This window comes from Narcine bancroftii, chromosome 9, assembly GCF_036971445.1.
Source record: "Narcine bancroftii isolate sNarBan1 chromosome 9, sNarBan1.hap1, whole genome shotgun sequence".
Lineage (NCBI taxonomy): Eukaryota > Metazoa > Chordata > Chondrichthyes > Torpediniformes > Narcinidae > Narcine > Narcine bancroftii.
Window position 1 is genome coordinate 4,989,593 of NC_091477.1, and position 24,654 is coordinate 5,014,246.

At 39.2% G+C, this 24,654-nt stretch overlaps 1 protein-coding gene across 4 annotated transcripts in view; it reads left to right on the plus strand.

Moving 5' to 3' along the window:
• The window catches only part of LOC138743149 (protocadherin gamma-A2-like), a 189,510-nt gene that overhangs the window by 61,114 nt on the left and 103,742 nt on the right, over positions 1–24,654 (plus strand). For all 4 annotated transcript variants that reach the window (XM_069898044.1, XM_069898047.1, XM_069898046.1 and 1 more), the window contains exons 2-3: positions 7,976–8,034; positions 15,621–15,706. In XM_069898044.1, coding sequence (XP_069754145.1) covers positions 7,976–8,034; positions 15,621–15,706 — 145 coding nt within the window. The remainder of the gene's footprint in view (positions 1–7,975; positions 8,035–15,620; positions 15,707–24,654) is intronic.

Below are 24,654 nucleotides of genomic sequence, written 5' to 3' on the forward strand. Positions count from 1 at the left end.
TATTGATTTAAGATATGGATGCATGGTTTTGTATCTCTACACATGGAAGATCATGTTGATCCTAAAGGGACCCATTCTCTCCCTCACTCCTTATTCATATTAATATATCTGTGGAATTTCACATAATTTTCCTTTACCGTGAATGCAGAGCTATCATGTCCTCTTTTTGCTTCCCTAATTTCACGCAAGCATACTCTGTCATTGCTTATCTTCCTCAAGGAATTTGTTTGATCACAACTGCCCATAGCTGATATAGGATTTTTTTTTCCTACCCAATGTCCAGCCAACATTGTTCTATGTTCTAACCAGAACATGTTGTTTATTTTTGTGTAATAATGAGGTTTAAAATTCAAGAGTAAAATAGCAAAATATTGGATGAACTAGGTGAAGCTAGGAGTGGCCAGAACCCAGTGGTAAATTGGGAGTCTCGGCCTGGATTAAAATGAAATTTGCTGCCGAGGCTAATGGAAAAAGATAATATATAGCTTTTACTTAAAGGGCATAACCAGTCCGCTGAAATAAAATGAAATAATAAAGATATGAAGGGAGAATCTTCCCAAGAACCAGTACTGCTTGGTTTTCTGTAGCTGAGAACTATTTGTGGCATAAAGTTCTTTTTATTACTCGAACAATGATTAATCACAGCTTCAGACAGTCCCCTTAGACTGAAACAATGTGACACTTTCCAATATGCTGTATAATAGCCTACATGGTGGCTTTGTTCCAATTTCAATACCATTAAATTATAGATTATTTTCTTTTTTAAGTTTATGCCAACCTTGAAATATATTGTGATTGCCAAAACCCATTTGTTTCCAAGACCATTACAGCTAACACTGATGGAAATAAAGAGAAAATAAGTTGTATGTAATTGGGATCTTGTGCCATTTTCAGAGCTGAAAAGATATTGAAGCCATTAAACTATTTAAAAAAATTAAATCATTCCTTATATGCAAAATGATAATGTGTATAGAGTAAATACAAACAGGCTTTTCCCACTGATGTTAAGAGAGATAAAAAGTAGAGGACATGTTAAGGCTGAAAGGGAAAACATTTGAAGGGAACATTGTTCCATGTCACAGGACTTCAAATCATATCACTTTTTGACCACCATTTCTGAATTGTAAAAAATGAGAATTGCAACTTATGTGAAGCAGTTGAGGCGACTTCATCGAACATATTTACGGTTCAGTTAGACATATTTTGGCATAAAAAAGGAAATAAGGGATATGGGGAGAAGGCAGGTAGGTGGAGTTGAGTCATTGATCAGAGCAGCTATGATTTTATTGAAAGGTGGAGCAGGCTCGATGGGTGGATGGCCAGCTCCTTCTCCTATTTCTTATCTTCTTATGTTCTTACATTGTTGGAAAGTAGCTTAATTTTCATAGGAATGGTAAACATACAGCACAACTGCAGCCAAATCAGGATGGATTAAAATTTGGAGAAAAATAAAATCCTTTGGCCTCTGATGAGAGACTGCCTAAAGCAAGTCATCACAGACAGCTACAGCTTGAAATTGTCTCCAGTGTAACAATACTGTTAGAAAGGGAACTTGTTAAACTTGAAAATATTGCAAGGGTGACTGGTAAAGGATTTATGAAGCTTGAATGTTATCAGCAGAAAGGTAATTGGCTGTTAAATTGTAGTAAAATGATTATCTGCATTCTGACACTTGCATGTTACATTTCCACAATAAAGAATGAATATTAACATTTATATTGAGTGTTTGAAATAGAGTTCATTCTCAACATCTGAGAGTGCTTTATTGTGAGAAAGTTTGGAATAAAGTCAATATTGTATTCCAGGAAGTTGGCAGTCAATTTTCAAACAAGATTCCCAAAAGCGGAATGATAATATAAAGATCGTTTACTTTCCTGAAGTTGGTTAAGGGATAATTATTGGCAAGATCATGAGGGAGATGTCATCTAGTGTTCTGTGAAAAGGTAGCGTAAGATTTTTCATATCAAACTGTGAGGGTAAATGGTACTTTATGTAGGAACGGAGCAATCACTGTACTGGGAGTAGTCTATTGGCTCCCAAATGGCCCTCAGAACACCAAGAAGCAGATAAGCAGGCATATTTTGGAATGGTACAGATGGTTGTTGAAGGTTACAAAAAAAGAATAGATAAAATGCAAAGTTGGGTGGAAATGTGGCAGATGGAGTTCAATCTGAATAAATTTGAGGAAATGCATTTGGAAGGCCAAACCAGAAGGCTGAGTACAGGGTTCATGGTTGGATTCTTAACTGTGTGGAGGAACAAAGGGACCTTGGGGTCCAAATCCATGCATCCCTCAAAGTTGCCGCACAAGTTGATGGGATAGTTAAGAAGTCCTATGGGATGTTTGGCTTCATTAATAGGGAAATGAGTTCAAGAGTCGAGACTCTTGAACTCTACAAATCTCTAGTGAAATCACATGGAACATTGTATTCAGTTCTGGTCACCTCATGATAGGAAGGATGTGGAAGCAATGGAAAGGGTGAAGAGGAGATTTACCTGGATGTTGCCTGGATTGGAAAATGTCTTGTGAGGCAAGGTTAGCAGAGCTGCTGCTTTTCTCTTTGGAGTGTCATAGGATGAGAGGAGACGTAATAGAGGTCTATAAGATTCTGAGAGACATAGATAAGGTGGACAGCCAGCATCTTTTCCCATGTTTTTGAACAGCAAACACCAGGAGACATCCCTACAAACTGAAGTGAGGAAAATTTAGGGGAGACATCAGAGTACGTTTTTTTATACAAAGAGTTGTGGGTGCCTGGAATGCCTTGCCAGGGCTGGTGGTGGAGGCTGAAACATTTGGGGCATTTAAGAGATTCTTAGTCAGGCAGTTGAATGAAAGAAAAATATAGGGTTATGGAGTAGGAAGGTTTAGTAATTTTATTGATAGGAATATGTAGGTTGGCACAACATCATGGGCCAAAAGGCCTGTACAGTGCTGTAATGTTCTAACATTTCTTCTAATAGTGTTACATCCATCTATTAAAATTTTAAATTAAGACATACAGCACGGTAACAGGGCATTTCAGCCCACAAGTCCATGCCGCACAATTGAGAACCAATTAATCTATACCACTGGTACGTTTTGAATGGTGGGAGGTAATTGGAGCCCCTTGGGAAAACACACACAGACACGGGGAGAGCGTACAAACTCCTTACAGACAGCGCGAGATTCGAACTCTAGTCCTGATCACTGGCGCTGCGAAGGCATTGCGCAACCATTATGTCAACTGTGTTGCTCTGGGTGCTAAATTATATACCCAAATTTCTGATGTGGAACATGAACTTACTACTTTCTTATTTTGAGGGTTGGGCATTGTATTACAGCTGTTTTATGCATTTATCTTTGCATACTCAGACTCGCTGTTTGTATAATTGAAGGTTGATTTTAAAAGCTCTGTTGAATAATTAATTAAGTGGCACTCATATCAACAGTGATGAAGTGTTTTGAAAGGCTGGTGTTGAAGCATATCAGCTCCTGTCTGAGCAGTGACATGGATCTGTTCCAATTTGCCTATTATGAAAACAGGTCTATAGCAGATGCTAACTCACTGGCTCTACACAAAGTCCTGGAATACCTGGACAGCAAAGATGCATACATCAGGATGCACTTTATCAACTACGGTTCAGCACTTAACACCATCATCCCCTCAAAAATGATCACCAAACTCCAAGACCTTGGACTCAACCCACCTACAGACCATTGGTAAGAACATCTCCACAATCTCCATCAGTACTGGAGCACCACAGGGCTGCATTCCTAGCCCCCTGCTCTACACCTAACTATGACTGTGTAGCTCGGTCCAACAACACCATTTACAATTTCACTGATGATATGATGGTAGTGGATTGATTAAAAAGAGGTGATAAGTCAGCTTATAGGAGGGAGATGGAAAATTGGCCAAATGGTGTATCAGTAATAACCTCACACTCAATGTCACTAAAGCCAAGGAACTGATTGTTGACTTCAGGAAGGGAAAACCAGATATATATAATCCAGTGATCATTGGGGTATCAGATGTGGAGAAGTAGAGCAAATTTTAAGTAATTGGGAGTCACTATCTTTAAGGATCTTTGCTGGAGCGAACACACTAATGGCATTGTGAAGAAACCACCTCAGCGCCTCTACTTCCTCAGGAGTTTGCAGGGGTTTGGTATGACATCAGAAACCCTAGCAAATTTCTACAGCTGTGTGGTGGAGTGTGCTGAGTGGCTACATCACAGTCTGGTATTGGGACACCAATACCACCGAGCGTAAACCCTTGCAAAAGGTAGTGAACACAGCCCATGAAATTACAAGCAAACACCTTCCCACCATTGAGAAAATCCACGGGGAACACAGCCATCAGAGAACAGAAGCAAATATCAAGGATCCACACCACTCAGAATATGCTCTGTTCTCGCTACCATCAGGAAAGAGGTCTCGGTGCCACAAGACTCGCACCACCAGGTTCAGGAACAGCTGCTGCCCCTCCACCATTGGACTCCTCAATGACAAACTCTACGAGGGAGTCATTTAAGGACTCTGACTTTTGCACATAGTTATTGCTTTTTTCTCCTCCCTGCACAGCCTGTTGTTTACATTTGTTTATTTGTATACATGTGTACATCGTGTACAGTTTTTATTTGTACTCCAAAATTTTGCCTGGCCTGCAGAAAAAAGAATCTCATGGTTGTATGTGATGACATGTATGTTCTCTGACAATAAATCTGAAATCTGAATCTGAAAATAATGGCTGCAGCTTAGCAATCAGTGGGTCTAGAATGTTATTTTTAATTTTTAAAATCAATTTAGAGATACAGCACGGTGGCCATTTTGTCCCCACAAGTCTGTGCCGCACAATTTATACCCAATTAACTTACACCCTCAGTACCTTTCGAAGAGTAGGAGGGAACAGGTGCCCCTGGTTAAAAACCCATGAAGACATGGGGAGAATGTACAAAGTCCTTACAGACAGTGTGGGATTTAAATCCTGGTCCTGTTCACTGGTGCTGTAAAGGCATTGCGCTGAACATTACGCCAACCATGCTGCCCCAATGAGATCTGGGGTCCAAGGAGAGCTGGCTGATTGGATCTGAAATTGACTTGGTGATAGGAAACAGAGGGTGATGGTGTCAGGATGTTTATTTATTGGGAGTCTATTGACAAGTGCTATATGCAGGGATGTCTGCTAGAACGGTTTTTGTTTACAATATATATTCATGTCCTAGTTGTGAACGTGGGATGAATGATTATTTGTGATTTTGTTGATGAAAAAATAGGTTGCCTAAGACTACAGCAAAATGTAGAGCATTTTATCCTGACACGTGCAAGATAATGCATTTTGGGAAGTTGCATTGTGGTAGGAGATATTCAGTTAAAGTGAGGGAGCTATTGAATGTTACTGAATGGCAGGACCTTTGAGGAATCAAGTCTATAGTCTCTCCGGAAATGGTAACACAGGTAGATAGGGTGGTGAAAAAACCTTCCTTTTAAAGTTCTGCATGCATAATATAAAATTTAAATTTTATGTGGCAATATAACAAAGCACTGGTTAGAGCAGAAAACGAACTGCTGGAGGAACTCAAATGGTTAGTCAGATGTGCCTGACCCACTGAGTTCATCTAGCAGTTGGTTCTTTCTTTTAGATTGCAGTATGTGAAGTATCCTGTGTCCCCAAAACACAGTTAGTCTGCATTTGGAATAACTCTGTACAATTGTAACCACAGAGTCGGAAGGAGAGGTTGCAGAGGAAATTTACCCAAATATTGACTGAAATGGAGGGCTTTATGGGAAGAAATTGGATAGTGGGCTTATTTTCCCTGGAGCAAAGGAACTTGAGGAGTTCAATAGAGTTATGCAGTAGAGAACAGCACAGTTGACATATTGGTTAGTGCAACGCCATTACAGTGCCAGCGACTGGGGCCAGGATTCATTTCCCGCGCTGTCCGTAAGGAGTTTCTATGTTCTCCCCATGTCTGTGTGGGGTTTTCCCCAGGGACTCTGGTTTCCTCCCACCGTTCAAAACATATTGGAGGTGGAGGTTAATTGGGTTTAATTGAGCAGCACAGGCTTGTGGGCCAGAATGGCCTGTTACTGTGGTATATGTCTAAATTTAATTTAAAAAAAGTCCCTTTAGCCCAACTCATCCATGCTGACATGGTTTGCACTCTAAGCTAGGTGCCATTTGCTTGTAATTGCTCTATTTCCTTTCAAGCTCCTCCTGCTCATAAACCTGTCCAAATGTCTTGAATGTCAAAATTGAGCCTGCTTCCACAGTTTCCTCAGGCAGCTCTGTCCAGCTAAGAACCAGCCTCTCATTGAAAAAGATGCTGTTCATGTCCCTTTTAAATCTCTTCCCTCTCACCTTAAATCTATGCTCTCTAATTCTAGAATCATCTATCCTGGGAAAAAGACTGTGAACATGCATTTTGTAAAGCTCTATAAAGTTACCACAGCCTCCTATTCACTGGGGAATAAAGATCTAACCTCTCCCTGTAATACAAGCTCTCCAGGCACAGCAATATTTTGATGAATCTCCTCTGCACCACTTCCAGTTTATTTATGTCTTTTCTATGCCCTTTAGACCAGAACTGCATACATTACTCTCATTGTGGCTTCACCATCACAGTGTTCTGCTGAATCATGAGGTCCCAACATTTGTACTCAGTGCCCTGCCCAATGAAGGTCAATGGGCTAAACATCTTTTTCAACACTTTATCTACCTGAGTTACCACTTTAAAGGAGTGACACACCTGTGCCCCAATTCCTTTCTTCTCTGCAACACTCTCCATGGCTCCATTGTTCACTAAGTCCAACTCATCTTTGCCTTGCGAGGAACACCTCAACGTGTCTGAGTTGAATTCCATTTGTGACTCCTTCGCCCACCTATCCCACTGATCCAGATACCTCAGTAAACTTAGTTGTGTTTCCTCACCATCCACGACACCACCGGCTTTGGTGCCATCTGCAAATTTGCTCATCATGTTAACTACATTTCAAATTAAATAATTGATGTAGACAACAAATCGAAATAGATCCAGTACCAACCCCTATGGCACATCACTAGTCACACCTCCAATCAGATAAGCACCTTTCCTCCACTATTCCTTCTATTGATGGGATTAGTCCCCTTGGACCCCAGTGATCTAATTTTCCAGATAAACCTGTCATGCAGGACTTTGTCAAAAGCCTTGCTAAATTCCACATGTTTAATTAACTACTGCCCTATTGTCATTAATCCTTTTCAGAAAACTATCAAGTTCATGAGACATGATCTTTATACAGACCATGACCTGAAAGAGGTATATGAAATTGTAAGAGGCACGGATTAGTTGGACATTAAATTTTTACCCCATGAAATGGTATCAACAAAAGGGCAGATGTTTAAGGTGAAGGAAAGGAGGCATAGTTTGCGTGGTTATTGGTGTAATGCTGTTACAGCGTCAGTAATCAGGACTGGGGTTCGAATCCTGCGTTGTCTGTAAGGTATTCCACCATTGGGAATTGTAGGTCCATTGGGTGTAATTTGGTAGCATGGGCTCAAAGGCTGAAATTGCCTGTAACTGTGCTGAATGTCTAAATAAAAATCAATTAATAAAAAAAATTAAACATAAATTGAGGGGAGAGGTTGATATCTAGAATGATCCATAGTGAAATCAGTACAGTTCACCATGCTTAAGAAACATTTCAACGAGCCTTCAATAAACAAGGATATGGAGACCATGCAGACAAATGGCATTAGTAGATGGGGAAATCAGTGTCAACACGATGGGTAAAGGGAGTAGGCAATTACTGGACAATGCTATAACTTAAACCTATCCAGGAAGTAGGTATTTATCATCTCATCATTTCAAACATAAAATTAATGTTCACTGTTATGTTCAGGATAATGGTAAAAATTATTACTTTAGTTCTATTTATTCTGTTACTTTATTTTCTTGAACAAGTGGCTTGAAAAATTATTAATAATATTCATGTCCACATATTTTTTGGCAGGTGGGGCAATTGAATACAGACTGGCATTCTTCAGACACACATATAGTTGGAAAGATCAGGTATTTCACTTTAAATTTCTGTTTAATTCACTTTATATTCAATTTCAGAAAATGGCAAATCATGATGTACTTTGAATGACTACGATAAATATTCGTGTATAATGCATTTTGTGCTTAATGTGACTCCCCCCATCTTTGAGGGGAAAAATGGGGAAAAATTTTACCCCTGTGTACAATACGACCCCCCTCCCCTCGCCCGTCTGAGTCACACTGGCGTCTTTCTCCCCCCTCGCCCGCCCGATTCACGCTGCAGTCTCTCCCCCTTCGCCTGCCCGAGTTGCGCTGCCATCAATGTAGGTGGGTGTGATCATCTTACTTATCATTAAACCTGGCAGAAAATGTTTTTAAAGTTATAACCTCATAGAAAATGCGACCCCCTCCCCCCTACTTTGAGCACAAATTTCGGTATAAAATTCTTCATGTTATACTCGAATATTTACGGTAATTAATTATTTAAGCAGTGCAAAGCTAATTCGTATTTTTTTGTGTCATGTTTAAATTTGTGCTTATAATATTTTATCAAACACTTTTGCTTTGTAACACTAGAAAGCTGAAAGACTAATTGGAAGTCATGGTTAACGTTCACAGTTAGCACGTTGCTATTACAGTGGCAGCGATTGGGACTGGGTTTGAATCTGGTGCTGTCTGTAAGGAGTTTGTATGTTCTCTCCTTGTCTGCATGTGTTTTCCCAGGAGGTCCAGTTTCCTCCCACTGTTCAAGTCGTACCGGGGGCAGGGGGCGGTGGGGGGGAGTTGTAGGTCAATTGAGCAGTGCAGCCTTTAGGGCCAAAATGACCTGTTACCATACGATATGCCTAAATTTAAACTTTAAAAGTTTTACTATTATTTGGAATATACTTGGTTCAATTCATCTAGTTGGCAGTTTCTTTTTGTACAATTTGTAAATGCTGGCAATTGTGCAACCAGTGCTCAAGCAAGTTGCAGTCTTAAAGGTTTGCAGGATGAAAGATAGAAAGACAAGGTGATCTTTAAGTCACACACCACACTTTTGCCCGCACAGAAAACACACAATAGATCGAAGCACACAAAGGCTGTAAAGATGGCTGGAAAAGCTTTGCATCAGGTTGCTCAGATTTATGCCAGAGACCACTGGCATAGGAATTATGATTGGTTTTAATTGTATTGGGTTGCTAAACCTGAGGAATATTTTTCCAATCCCCTGCTCCACATGGTGCCAAAAATCCTTTACCTCTCCCCTCATGGTACCCATTAACACCATTATCACTTATTTACTTCACAGCACTAACTGGCTTCCCTCTTATTACCCTCCACTAGCTGTCTCTTTTTTCATCCACCTCTAAGTCATTTTGTGTATTCATCTTGCTCCATCTCTCTCTCTCTCTCTCTCTCTCTCTCTCTCTCTCACTCTCTCTCTCTCACTCTCTCTTTCTCTCTCTCTCTCTCTCTTTTTTTTCTCCCCCTTTCATCTATCAATCACCTTATTCCACCTCCCAATCCCAAATCTAAGCTTGGCCACTGTCTGACCCCTCTATGTTTACCAATCCCCTTTTAGCAACTGATCTGTTCCTCACATTTCCTACTCTCACCTCCTTATAATGGCTATTTCCTCCCTCCACAATTAGCCTTGATAAAGAGTTCAACCATAAACAATTATGTTTTTTACATCGAACTTGCGTACTACCATCGAACTACCTTGAAGTTCCCCACACAGGAACGACCAAAACTCTCAATATGTGTATCACACCGTGAGTTCAGACAAAATACCCTGAAGAGTGATTTTTAAAGAGGCTGGACAGCCTATTCATTAGCCAATTGTTCACAGATCACCTGCAGTTCAGTTTAGACTGCAGGTAATCCATGAAAATAACCAGGGTCGAGGAGGTAAAATGTCGGAAAGGGAATGAGGTCTTATTCCTGTTCTGATATTTTTACACAGGCTACATTCCGGGAAATTGGGAAACTCAGCAACTGTGTAAAAAACATTATTAGCAGTTTCTTTTTTTCTGCACTGATGATGCTCGACCTGCTGAGTTCCTCCAGCAGATTGTTTTTTGATTCAGATTTCACCCTTGTTGTCTCAGTGTTATATTAATTTATTTCACATCATGTTAATGCTTTAATTAGATTTTAATAACTAATATGATTTTAATCAAACAATTATTGTTTTAATGCATACTTTGATGGAGACACTTAGAAAGAACTACAAACCTTTGACAGCCAGTGAGTTCAAAGGAGATTGGGGGGATCCGGGAGTGCCACCAAAGATGCCAATTCTTGAGCATTACATGTTGCCTTGTTGGTGGTCACTTACTGATTTAAGCATTTCCATTTGCCCAGCTTTCAGGAACGCTGGGAGGAAAATCCAGGCAATGGGTCAGGCTTCAGATCATCAGTTTGTGTAGTTAAGTTAAACTGCCCAATTTTTCATGCATAAATGAAACCTCAGACTAAGCCAAATATGATTATAGTATCAACATAAATGCTTGATACAAGATGGCCTCGCTCTTAATTGCAGTACATTGTGTTGAACAGTGTATTTGTTGTCAATATAGAAATAAAGCATTATTAAAAAGCTACCTGTTTTTATTTAAAATCTTTTGATTATGTGATCATAAATTAATTTTTACCAGGAAGTACAGTAAAATCCCAGGTATGGCTAAATTTACATTTAAAAATCTTAAAAATTAAAATTTAAAATTTAATTTTGAGCCCATTTGTAATATTTATGCATTTTAGCTTCAGATCTGAGACCTGCAAGATGAAATCTCAGGCTGCTTTACTATCATTTGTGTTTGGAACATACTTGGTTAAATCCATCTTATGGGGACTGTGAGATGCCGGATATAAGTATTTTCTGGTTGCTTGAGACTTATTCTTACAATGCCTAATTAATACACCTGCATTAGGAATAAACAGTTTAAAATACAAAAATACTATACTGTACTTAGACTGAACAAACTTCACTTGCATACACATGTGAACCTTAAATTATTTTAATTTATTTTCAGTCACATTCTTTGAAAACATGTGGCTGCATCTGCAGGTTCCTTCTCCTCCTCCACGTAAGACAAACAATGACTTTAGATAATTAATTCCCCCCTCCCCCAAGTTTACAGATAAAGACTCTGTCTGGGGCAACTCTTACTAACCAGGGATAATAAGACACTAAGAGAGTCACTTCAATGGTGAGTGGCATCAACTAGCTCTTCATCCTGTGTGAGACCATTGCTGTTTCACGCAACTTTATTCAAACAGCTGCTTTGAGCCAAGCACAACCAAATCACTCAGCTGGCTGAATATTTGCTTCCATCTTTACAAAAGGTTTATGTGTTGCTTCAGAAAACATTTGCATTTACAATTTTAAACTACATTTATGTATTTTTACCTATTAGTTTTATTCATATTTATTTTAATTGTTAGAATTTATTTTCCTCTATTTTTTTATTGGTTGCTTGAGGCTTCTAGTTGCTTGAATTACGGACACCAGGGGATTTACTGGTATTGAACAAAACAATTAATTACGAATACTAACATAGAAAATCAAAAATTTAGTTTCTAAGTTTCAAATAATGGTCCAATCATATTCTGCAGCAGGTTAATTGCAGCATAGATTATCAGTTAGTCATTTTAGTAAAACTCTTTATCTGGCAAAATGGAATTTTGGTACTGCTAATTTGGTAGATTTTCTAGAGCATTGTATGTTATTCCAATTTATATCTCAGTATATTTTTAACTTATATTTTATTCAATTTAAATTTAAAATTTAAATCAAAAAAATTTAAATTTAAATTTTACATTTAAATTTAGACATAGAGCACGGTAACAGGCCTTTCCAGCTGATGAGCCCATGCTGCCCTAATAAACAACCCCTGTACATTTTGAAGGGTTGGAAGTAATTGGAGTACCTGGAAAACCAATGGAAACATGGGTAGAATGTACAAACTCCTTACATGTTACACCGGATTCAAATCCGTGTCGCTGACACCGTAACAGCATTGAGCTAGACGCTAAGTTAAACGTGCCAACCCCAATGCTAACCATATACTGCATATGATGGTAATCTGGTAGATGTGCTTCCCCCTACAATAACCATATACAACATATATAGTGTAATAAACTTTCCAGTGAACTCTGTGAGCAACAAAAGAGTTGGTGAATAGAACTTTGGTGAATTTTGAGGGAGTGTGGGAAACTTCACCGTGTGAGGCAGGTGCTGAACCATCAGGATTTCCAAATAATTAAACAGGAGACTATTGGAATTTTATAGTATTTAAGTTTCTATATCTTTTGCAGATAAGCTATTCAAAATGTGATTAGATGATTGAGTTAAACAGAAAAGTCTGCAGATGCTGGAATTATAGTGTCATACATGAAAGAGCTTGAGAAGCTCAGCAGGTCATGCACCATCAATAGGAAATAGAGCGTAACCAATGTTTTGGGGCTGAAACACTTGAAGGAATATTGATGGAATGAAGAGATGGATGATGAAGAGATGGATGATCTATTTTGGGATGACTTCATGTGACAGAGAAAGGAAAATGAGCTCTGCCAAGGGTATGTTTGAAGAGTGTTCAGTGGAAATGTAAGCATGTCTAAGCTGAGGTGAGACTCTATTGTCAGTGGCATCACTAAGGTTGGTGTCACCCTTCCCCCTCCCCCATGGACCTCCTCCCATACCAGACGATACAAAATCTTTAATGATGTTTTTTGAACTAATGTTATTTGTAAATCAGTAATGACCACAATATTGTAGTGAAAATGCCAGAAAATTTGACCAAAACGACAAAAAAATACCAGCAGCAAATTAAAACAACATCGTGTGATGTAAATCTAATTCTTCCATTTGATGAGGGAGATGTACATACATCGGAAGATCTTTCCTGGAACCAACACACCAATGGCATCATGAAGAAAGCCTCTACTTCCTCAGGAGTTTGCGGAGGAGCTAGTGGAGTTGTTCAAGTGAACTGGTACGGACTTGAAGGGCCGACATGGCTTGATTCCGTGCTGTAAATGGTTATATGGTTATATGGTGTGCTTGTAGTGCGTGCAGATGAAACCACATGATTCAAAACATCATTGTAAATGGGTGATGATTGACAGCTCTGACCTGAGTGCATTAGAAGGTTCAAAAAGTAAATTAGTGTTGTGTTTTAGCCTTGTAGGTATATTGATACATGTAAGCTAGGCTTATGAAAAATATTTTTATTGTTATAATCAACTACAGGGATATTTTTATAAAAAAAGAATACATTTCTGCAGAAACACTGCACAAACATTTTATGGACAGTCATTTAGGTGTCACCCATTTGTGATGGTGTCACTAGTTGTGGTCCGCACCCCTCAAGTGATGCCAGTGACTGTTGTGGAGATGTGTTCATTCCATCAAAATAAAGCATCAACCCACTTATCCTGGACATTTCCTTTTTTCCAGTGGTCTATTTTATTTATTGGTTCAGCATTATGCTTCGCATTTTTTTTGCAGTCTTGGTCTGGTTTCTAAATGTGACAAAACAGTTAATGTTAATGATCTTAAATATTGTCCCAGACATTGTGGGCAGTGATGGAGCAAAATACTCAAAGTGCATGCCTGGAAGAAGAAAAAAATTATACTTTTTAATCAGATTTTCAGAATTTATACAAAGTTTAAGAAAGATTGACATACAAACTCAAATCAGAGACTCATTTAAGGTCTCTTATGTTGCACATTATCTATTACAGAATTTTTTTCTGTATTGCACAGTTTGTTAACATTTGTTTCTTTGTTTACATTTATCTTGTATATATAGCTTTTCTTAAGTACAGTTTTTTTGTATTGTCAGGAAGTAGAAATTCCGCCTGGCCCACAGGTGAAGAATTTCAGGGTTGTTTTGATGTCATCTATGTACTCTAATAATAAATCTGAACTTTCAACGTTGAGTCCTTTGATTAAAGTAGAAGCTGAAATTTCACAAAATAAAAAAGTCCCTTTCGTTTTGAAGTTGTCATTTCAATGCATTACAGAACATAATTCAAAATTTGGGTTTTAGCTTGCTAAGCAGTAGTGAAAACTTCTGAAGAATTTTACTTAAGTCTTGAATTATGAAATATTTAAAAAATCAGGGTGTTTTACAGGGAACTGCTGGTTGCATAAATTCCCCGCAGTTCCATTGATAGATTGTGGCAGGGGAAGCTTGAAGCAGAATATAGCATTATTGCAATAACAGCAAGCATTATTAATAGCGTTTAATAACAAAATGCTACTTGGCAACCATAAAACTTGGACACTTTATTCTAATTACACATTTAAGGGGTACCGCTGATACTGAAACTTGCATTCAGGCTCAGATGTGATTGCATTTGAGAAGATGGCAAATACTGAAAATTCAGTGCATGATCAAAAATATATTAAATACTTCATGAAATATAAGAAGTCTCTTAGAATGAAAAGTAAACTCAATTTTATGCATGGATTAAAATGTTCAATTAAATCCCTCTAATTTTGGATGATCTTGGGGTGTTTGGTAATTGCACAAACTTGAAATTGAGGTTTAAGAAAATAGACGTGGATCCATAATGGGTTTTAAAATCCCTCTAAACCATTTTAATGAATGCATTATCCCTTTATGTTGAAATAATTAATGCCTATATTGAGGTAATGGAGACAGGATTTCAGAAGAATATATTGAGAATTTTCCCTTTTATCTGGTAGCACAATATAGCAACAGCAGGTTTTTGTCCTTCCAGCAGTTTATATTCTTTACCTTTATTTACATGTTGTTGTTTATTATAAGATTGCATAAGATAATACAACAAATTGCTCAAAAAGAAGAAATGGGCTGTGTAAAATACTATTCTTTGCCTAATATTTAAAAATAATGATTTATAATTTAAACATAGAATTTCAAGAGATACTCTGTCAGTCATGATGTGAGCATGAAATATTCCTTAATTTACAAATTTTTATTCCTTGCTTTGGATATAGGTACGGCTGAATGTTAATCTTATTCACATAGAACCATAGAACCTCTCAGCACAAAACAAAAGGTCTTTTCAGTCTGTGCCAAACTATTCTTCTGCCTCGTCCCCCTAACCTGTATCCATTCCATAATCCATCTGTCCAAATTTTTCTTAAATATTAATATAGAGCCACCATTCACCACTTCAGCTGGCAAATTATTCCGTACCCTCACCATTCTCTGTCAGACGTTCCCCCTTATGTTCACCCTAAATTTCTCCCCTTTCACCCTTAACTCATGTTCCCTGGTATCTTCCCTACCCTCAGTGGAAAAAGCAGACTTGCTTGTCTATACCCATCATAATTTTATATACCTCTATGATATCTCCCCTCATTTTTTTTACACTTTGGTGACTATTAAGTCCCGGGCACATGATCAAAGAGAATATATGATAACTTGACACACTTCAAAAATAACAAATAAAACATTGATTTATGCTATATTTAGCAATCAATGGAGAAAGTGTTAAGTTATATGAAGTTTGGTAAAATTGCATAGGATGTAAAAATGTAAACAATTAAACTGTTACCATGTTAAAATTTGTCTTTTGATGATGTCAGAGGTTTTTTTTTACAATTGCAGTCTGTTGTAAACATTTCTTTTCAGTTCCCAGTGCTTGGAAGAAAACATAACCCAGGATGAAATTAAAAGAGAATTCAACAGACGGCACACGGCTCTCACATCCGGAGCAGGTCAGAGTCAAACTATTGGGAGCTTAATTGGGTGGGATTTGCGTGGGTGTAAATGCATATCACTCATGGCAATTAGCATCAAATTTCACTGATAAAGTAGTTGAAACTTAATGGTGGTTTATATCCATGTAGGCAAAATATAAAGGTTGACTGCATCAGAAAGAAATTGGAACAAGGAGGAATTTAACATGCATGCAAAATTACAAATAATTCTTAGAGAAATAGATAGACATACATTTTAAATGACACATATAACCCTGGTATGACACTAAGTCACTTAACATTACCACTATGAAAATATGATGCTTTTATAAATGCATGAAAAATATATACTGGAAATCACTGATTTGTTGAGAATATGGTTCCCATTGTTTTCTGGCTTGGTTTTTAAATCTCATAAATGAAAAACAGAGCAAGTAGAGCAAATATAAAAGTCAAAAGAGTGCAAGAATATGATAAATTCCATGTTGTTAGTGAAGAAACTAATTGAAATGTTATTAAACTGGTGATGCAGCAGCAATACTTTTCTGTGGGCAATGCTTTTATATTTTTGAGTTAGCTTGATAATTACTGGAAAACTAATCTATAAAATGGTGGAGCAACTGGAGGTGCTGTACTGGCAGCTCTGCCACTGGTGCAGACCTGGGAGAGCCCAAGGCGGAGACACGGGGGTGCTCTGAAGGGTTCCACCACCTGGTCCTAATGCTGGCGGTGCTGTAAAGGTATAAAATGGCCAGTTAGATTTTTAAACTGAAATCCGGCAACCACGGGTCCGTGCCCCAGATGGCGGCGCCGATGCTTGCGAGTGGCCACGAGGAGCACAGGCTCTGGGGCAGCAGTGCACTGGTGCAGGGAACCAGAAACGGGAAGAACACCACCCATTAAGAAGACGAAGCTGAGGAGATGACCTTCCAGGATGATGTCCACGGTGGCAGACTGGTGAGAGGCTCAGATGCTGAGGGACCTACACAGGCTGTGGACGACTTCCGTTCAGGGGACACCTCTGGGCCGTGGGTTTCTGGAGATTGGTTCATGGGAACCAGGTATCACAATTGGGATTCACGAGGGTTTTGAGGGCAAGAAGATCTCCCAAAGGTCCTCTGGCACTGAAGACTTCCTCATTGTATCAGAGGTTTTGATCTGGAGCTTGGGTTGCCAATGGATTGAACATGGGATTGTGCAAAGGCTGTGGGAGCATTGGAGGCAAATCCATGAAAACACTAGCCGCTTTCAGGTGGCCAGAATACCCCAACATAAGGCCGTCTAAAATACCCAAATGCAGCTGTTGGGAGGCCAGATGAAAGCGGAGAATCCTGGCCCAAGGAATACTTACCCAACCCTCCTCGGGTAGGTGTATTCTCCGCTTCTGAGTGCTCCCCCTAGGCATCTGAAAGTGGGCGGGACTATGGCCACAGGCGACAGGAGCCAGTGTTTGCTCCACGGCGCCTCTCCCCGCTGCGGACCTTTCAGGTGCCAGAACAAACTTCAGCACTGCCACCTGAAGGTGGCTTCGCATACACCCGCAGCCAGCCCCAGAGCCGCATTCTCCTTGCTATTGCACCTGAAAGTGGCAACTGACTCTGAAGGGACCCTCTTTTGCTTCTCTTTCTCTCATACTGTAAGGGGCGCTGGTCGACACTAATGGCGACTCTCTCTTTGCCTTACAGCAGACAGAAGGCAATTTTGTGTAATATTACATGTTCTGCACCACTACATGACAATAAAGGAGTCTTGAATCTTAATTTAATCTTCATTTTTTGAAAGCCATTCCCTTGTGTTACTTTTACATACAGACTTCAATCGATTCTTGGCTATCTCCTGTTCTCATTAGACCTCATCAAGTGATTAAAAGTTTTGAAACATTTGGTAATTGTAATGTCAGAATGTTTAATTGCCTCAATACCTGAGCATGCAGTGGTTAAATTATTGTCTCATTGACTGAGAATACTAGACAAACGAAGTTGAGTCCAAATCCCACTTGCCTTTGAGAAATATAAATGTCGTTACCAACTTAAAAATGCTTTTTGATCATGTTATATTTAGTACAGAATTGCTTGGGAATTGGCTTACAAAGGGTTATCATTGCTATTCCCATGAGAGTGGCAGTTGTATTATTTATAAGGTTTAAATTCTAATTGTTTTCTCAAGGAACCAAATTTGAATTGGTAGCACGCAAAATAAACAATTAAACACCACCGTGTGGGTAACTATGACCCTCCTTTCCTTCATATCCAATTCTGAAATAAATACAGGTTTAACTGTGCATTATAGACATAATGGCTGTGGTTAACCTCACACAAATGCTCTCCCATCAAACAATTTATTTTTAAGACTTGAATTGCTTTGATCCACTAAACCTGCTTGAATTATTAAGTATGGAAATTACTCATGCAATTTGTCTGACTGAATTTTTTTTGTCTGTTATTTTAAAGTATCCATGAACATTTTCAAGGGAACGGATTAGCAATTTCAGATGAAACTTTAAACCCAAGCTCTGTGTTGCTATTCAAGTAAAAGATCCCATTGCACCACTTGCTCAAATGCATTTTACATTTTTAATTCACTGTGTTACCTCATTGTTCTCCTTCTTTATTTTTCTTTTCTCATTTATATTTTTCCCCATTCTTTCTCAAAGGAATTTTATGTTAAATCACAATAATATATTTTGTAACTATGTACTTGAAGGAGATTTTTTCTTCCCTGAATGTATTGAAACACATCAATGTATTGAAACACATCAAATTCTTCAAACTCCCTCACAAAAGATCATGTAGTTTGCAGACTTATTTTCTATCAGGGAAAAGTTGTCCTCAGGTGGATAATGTGGTTCTGGTCAATATTCTGGGAAAGTTTTTGTCACAAAAAGCAATGACGAAAAGAACTGATACAAATTCTAAGGCCTAATTAAGTATAAAAAGTAACTCAAAATTGGACCTCCTAAATGAGGCATGATTCCTACACATTTAATGGTCGGAATATTTGATGAGACCAGGAGCAGGACAAAGCAAAATTTGTTTATTGACTCATCCTGAGAATAAAAGATTGTAAGGACCTCAATGTCGACTGAAACTGCATAGTTAGGCCAGGGTACCAGAAAGCAGTACAAGGTGGAGAGGTTGGTGCTGGTGCACATCAAATTTACTGTGACATACCACCTAAAGTAATGAAGAATTGACAGCTGGGGAGACAGATTCTAGTTTGCCTTAGAAGCACCTGGGAATAACAATTGGATAATATTGTTCATGCTGTGGCTCACAAATTCAGTTCAGATGCATTTCACATGCTGATCCCATTATTGACGAAAGTAAAAGCAATAAGTGGGATTTTTAGCAGTATGGCTGATATGGTACAACTGTGTGGACCACAATAAACACTGAGGTGCTAAATGGGAACCAGGCAGTACTCTGAGTGAATAATGATATGAATATTCTTAATAAACACCAGGACACACACATTCTCCTCATCCTAAATTGAGTTGTCACCTACTTTACTCAATGCCAACTGGCCGTGCTTCCCGTTAATTTAAGTTGGATGTGGGAAAAAGAATCTCAGGGTTGTATGTGATGTCATGTACGTACTCTGACAATAAATCTGAAATCTGTACTTTGAGTTTCAGTTAACTTGAACAAAATAGATACCACTCTCAAAAAATTAATTTTATGTGTTGTTACAAAGTCCATTGGAGTTTTGCTATAATAATAATTTTTGAAACAAATCAATGGCACGGGCAAGAAATAAATTTTGGCCTTCTTCAGTTCATACCAACAAGTATTAAATTGCTCACTGCTGTCAGAATAGGATAAATGAAAAGGTTTCCAACACTGCTGCAGTTTTGGATACTGCGTCAAACTGAAGCAGGAAGCACAGTTTTTTTTCTATTGTAAAACACATTATGATGGAAATCATCTTTTTACTGTTGAGTGGGATGTACAATAATAATGGTGTACATTGCCTCTTCATCAGTAAAACCTATCTTAATTTTAAACCAAATACGTTGGTACCAATGTATCAATACTCAGCTGCAGCTACACCATAAGGACACATGTTCCAGCTTTGGCTCTGTTGGTGGTGCTCTCCTTCTCTGTATAGAATGTTGTGAGTTTCAATATCATTCCAAAATTCTGAGCACAAAATTCGAAATTAACGGTCTACTAAATCGTGGAGCAAGAGCCAATTTGTTTGAGAGCATTTTTTAAGGACCTGTCTCTTGTCAGAAGTGCTTATAAAATACATAAGGCAAGATTTTAATGAGGAAAATGGAAGTTTTGGTGTTCTGCACAATAGATACCAAGCTGTGGCTGGCATGGTTAGCGCAACACTATTACACCAGTGACTTGGGTTCAAATCTGGCACTGCCTGTAAAGAATTTGTACATTCTCCCCATGACCTGCATGGGTTTCCTCCCTGGCGCTCCAGTTTCCTCCCGCCCTTCAGAAACATACGGGGATTGTACGTTGGTGAATTTCAAAGGCATGGGTTTGTGGGCCAGAAGGGCCTGTAATGTCTATGCTGTATGTTTTAAATTTAAAACAATGATCCAACCATTGTCATTTTCCAGATTTTGAAGTGTTTCCAATTGTACAACTTCAAAAGTGTTTAATTGGTTAAAAAGTGGTTTGCAACATCATGAAAGATTACATATAATTTGGGGTCTTCCTTTATAATTCTGCTCAATTTCAATGTTTAATTTTGGACAAAATAGCTGTAACAATCGAAGGAAAGTGAACATAGGAAATTTAAAAATGCTCATAACAATACATTAACATGTTTAACTATAAAAAATATCGATGATGGAATTTAATTTTGGAATATTTAGAGGTAAGAAATTCAGCAAGCACGCATTATTGGTCTAGATTTTACAGGGCTATTTGTTGACATTCCCCATCCTCGGTCACTATTGTTACCAAAAGTAAATGAGGCAGCTGATTTTGCCTATTCAAAGAGCGCCAGGATTGAGCAAGATTCCAGGCAGGATTCAAGGCCATGGCCAAAATACAAATAATGTTATCGAGTGCCATAGTTAGGCTGGGTGAAGCCCTGTGTATGAAATTTGACTGGACAATCCACAAAGACTCATCCCCAGCATTGCTGGATGTCAAGCACATCAGGATTAGAAATGTTTCTGTGCATCTCTCAGAGTAAGAATTCAATTTAAATTTAGATATTTAGCACAGTGGCATTCAGAAAGGAGGTCTTGTATTCCATTAGAAAAGATAACGTATAATACAAGCCTCGTCTACCAGTGGAAATATTAAACAGGCAGAATACTATTTATAGTCTGAAAATGAGAGGTTATCCATATAAAAGAGATCAGGAAGAACTTCTTTAGCCAGAGGGTCGTGGATGTGTGGAACTCACTGCGGCATACAGCAGTGGAAGCCAGATCGCTGGGAGTATTTTAAAAAGAATGACAAATATCTCATTAGTGAGGGCATCAAGGGATTATGGGGGAAAGGCCAAAAATGAGAACTAGTGCAGAGTAGCTTAGTGTAGATTTATGGAACAGACTCGATGGGCCTAGTGGCCTGGTTCTGTTCCTTGTCTGTGATCACAGTAATAGGCCCTTTTTGCCCATGAGCCCTTGCCGTCCAATTACACCCAATTGGCCTACAACCGCTGCACATTTTTGAAGGGTGGGAGGAAACCCTTGCAGACACGGGGAGAATGCACAAACTCCTTACAACAGTGCTGGATTTGAATTCTGGTCACTGGTACTGTAACAGTATTACGCTAACTGCTACACTCACCATGGCGCCTGCAAAATATTGAAAATTCAAACAAATAATTAAAATACTTCAAAAATAATTAAAGCATCATAGATGCACTTAAAACTTTAACTAATTAAAACATGAATCAAAATGAATAATTTTTCACAAAAGTAATATTCTTTCTCTTTTTCCTGACAGTAATTTTATCCCTAATTAATTGCTTGAAATTCATTTGCTCGATCTGGCATGGTGCTGAATCCAAGAGCAGATTCCTAATCATAATAGCAGATCTGATTAACATTTACAATACATGAGTTTCAGGGGAGTTCAGTGAAAGAGTGCATGTGAAAAATGGCTGGTAGAGTGCAGCGGATCATACCTGGGACGTGGTCCTGAAACGCAGTATTTCACTGTTAGTGGGACTTTGAGGCTTGGGTGAGCAAAGGTTGGGGTAGGACCTGAAAATTTAACCAACAGGCTAGCAGTCAGGGCAGTGGAATGTTCCCCCTGCTGGATGTGGGAAGTCAAGGATTCTTGTGTTCTCCCTGCTGACATCTGTAGGAGGTGTCCCCAGTAGCAATTCCTGACAGTCAAGGTCAAGGAACTGAAGTTGCAGCCGGATGCACTTTGGATGAGACTTTCACTGATGTGGTCACATCTAAGGAGTAGCCAACAGATAGATAATGAAAATCTGGAGAGACAAGGGGAGTAAGCAGATAGTACAGGATTCTCCTGTGGTCATTCCCTCACCAAAAGATATACTGGGGAATGATCTTTCGGGGGCTCGTCCCAGCAGTCAGGTCAGTAGCACACTGTGATCAGCTCTGAGGCTCAGAAAGTAAGTGTGCAGGTAGACAGGATGATAACAAGATGGGGGGGGGGCAGGATATTCTGCAGTTGCAGAGGGATGTTCAGGAAGTTTTATGGCCAAAGAAGAGATGTTGGGTTAATGCGCTGCCTCCCAGTTAGAGAACATTCTCAAGGGGGAGGGTGAACAGTCAGAGGTTGTTGTACATATTGGTTCAAATGACATATAGAGAGTCAGAGATGAGGTCCTGGACCATGAGTATAGACAGCCAGGTAAGAGTTTGAGAAGCAGGACCTCAAGGGTAGTGATCTTGGGATGACTTCCAGTGCCACATGCTAGTGAGCTCAGAAATAGAAAGATAGGCCAGATGAATTCATGGCTGAGGAGCTGTGGCAAGGGACAGGGTTTCAGATTTTTGAATCATCTGGATCTCTTCCGGTTGACCTGTTCAAGAGGGGCGATTGCTCTTGAACCAGAGTGGGGCCAACACCCTGGCAGAGAGGCTTGCTCATGTTACAAGGGTAGATTACAACTAAATTGGCAGAAGGGCGGGATCCTATGCAAGATCGAGGCACTTGAGAGGTTAAAAGTTGGTACGTAGAATGCTGAGCGAAGATTGAATGGGCAAGAGAAAGGAAGAGAGCCAGGAAGGGTTGTGCTTTAAATTGCACCTATTTTAATGCTAGTGGCTTGTCAGTTAAGGCAGATGAACTTGGGCCATGGTTGAACAGATGACAGGCCATTATGCAAACTGTTTAAGAGAGGGGCAGGTTTGGCAACTCAACATTCTATGATATAGATGCTTTAGGAAAGACAGATGTGAGGCTAAAAGGATGGGATGTTGCATTATTGGTTCAGGAGGTTGCCTTTACATGCCATTATAGACAGTTCAGCTAGTGGGTCTATATGAGTGGAGTTGAAGAACAACTAAGGCAAGATCATCTTGTTGGGAGTATATTACAGGCCCCCAAATAGTCCACAGGAATCAGAAGAGCAAATGTGTCAGGAGATTGCAACCAGTGGTTGATCAAATATCTTTGTCATGGTAGGGATTTTAACTTTCCAAATATTAACTGAATAAGTCACAGTGTGAAAGGTTTAGAAGGGGTGGAATTTGTCAAATGTGTTCACTAATATTTCCTTCGGCAATAGGTAGTGTCCCACAAGGGAGAGAGGAATGCTTGATCTAGGCTTGGAAAAATGAGAAGCAGAAGTGGATGAAGTGTTTAATGATGAGACTTTGGGGACCAGTGATCATTGTTCTATTAGGTTTAAAATTCTTATGGAGAGAGTCAGGGAAGGGCAAAATTCAGAACTTGAGGCAAGGCTGAATTTGAAGGTGCATGGCAAAAGCTAGTTCATTTTAATTGGAAAGGTTTGTTTGAAGGAAGAGGAATGCAAGGTCAATGAGATTAAGGCAGAGATTAATAGGTTTATGATTAACTAGGGTATCAAACAATATGGGGAGAAGGCTGGACAGTGGGGCTGAGTGGGAAAATGGATCACTTCTTGATTGAATGATGGGGCAGACTCGATGGACTGAGTAGCCTACTTCCGCTGGTCTTAAGGTTTTATGATGTACTGACAAAAGTTCGGGACATGGATGTTCCTTGAAAGTGAAGGGTGAGACCTGCAAATGTTGAAAAGCTTTGATAATGAGGGAAATTCAGGCTCTGGTCAAGAGCAAGAAGGAGGCATTAGACAGTATTAGCAGTTGGGATCAAGTGTATTTCTAGTGAAGTTTCAGGACCTGAGGAACAAGCTGATAAAGGAAATCAGGAAGGCAAAAAGGGACAGGAGATATCTCTGGCATTATGGATAATTCCAAGGAACGTTTAGAAATATATAAAGGACAAAAGAGTAATTAGATAAAAATAAATGACCCCTAGAGGATTAGTTCAGTCAATTCTGGGTGGAGCCACAGGAGATGGGCAAGGTCCACATCGAGTATTTCTCCTTTGCTTTTACTCTGGAGAATGACATTATGCCAGGGAACTTGGGAAGTCAATGGTAGTGTCTTGAGAACAGTCAGTATTCCAGTTGAGGAGCTGCTGATGGACTGTATCTATATGAAGGTAGACAAATCTCCTGGGCCTGATCAATACTATCCAAGGTCACCATGGGAGGCTAGAGAGGAAATTGCATGTACTCTGGTTGAGATTTTTCAGTCACCATTAAAAACAGGTGAGATGCAGAGGACAGGAGGGTGACAAATATTGCACCTCTGTTCAAGAAGGGCTGCAAGGAAAAGCCTAGGAACTACAGGGCAGTGAACTCAACATCATTGGTTGGAAGGTTACTGCAGAGCATTCGGAGGGGGAAAATATGCATGCAATTGTATGGACAAAGGCAGATTAGAGATAGTCGACATGTTTTTCCAAGTGGGAGGTCATGTCTCAGATTTTAGAGTTCAGATTCATTGTCAGAATACA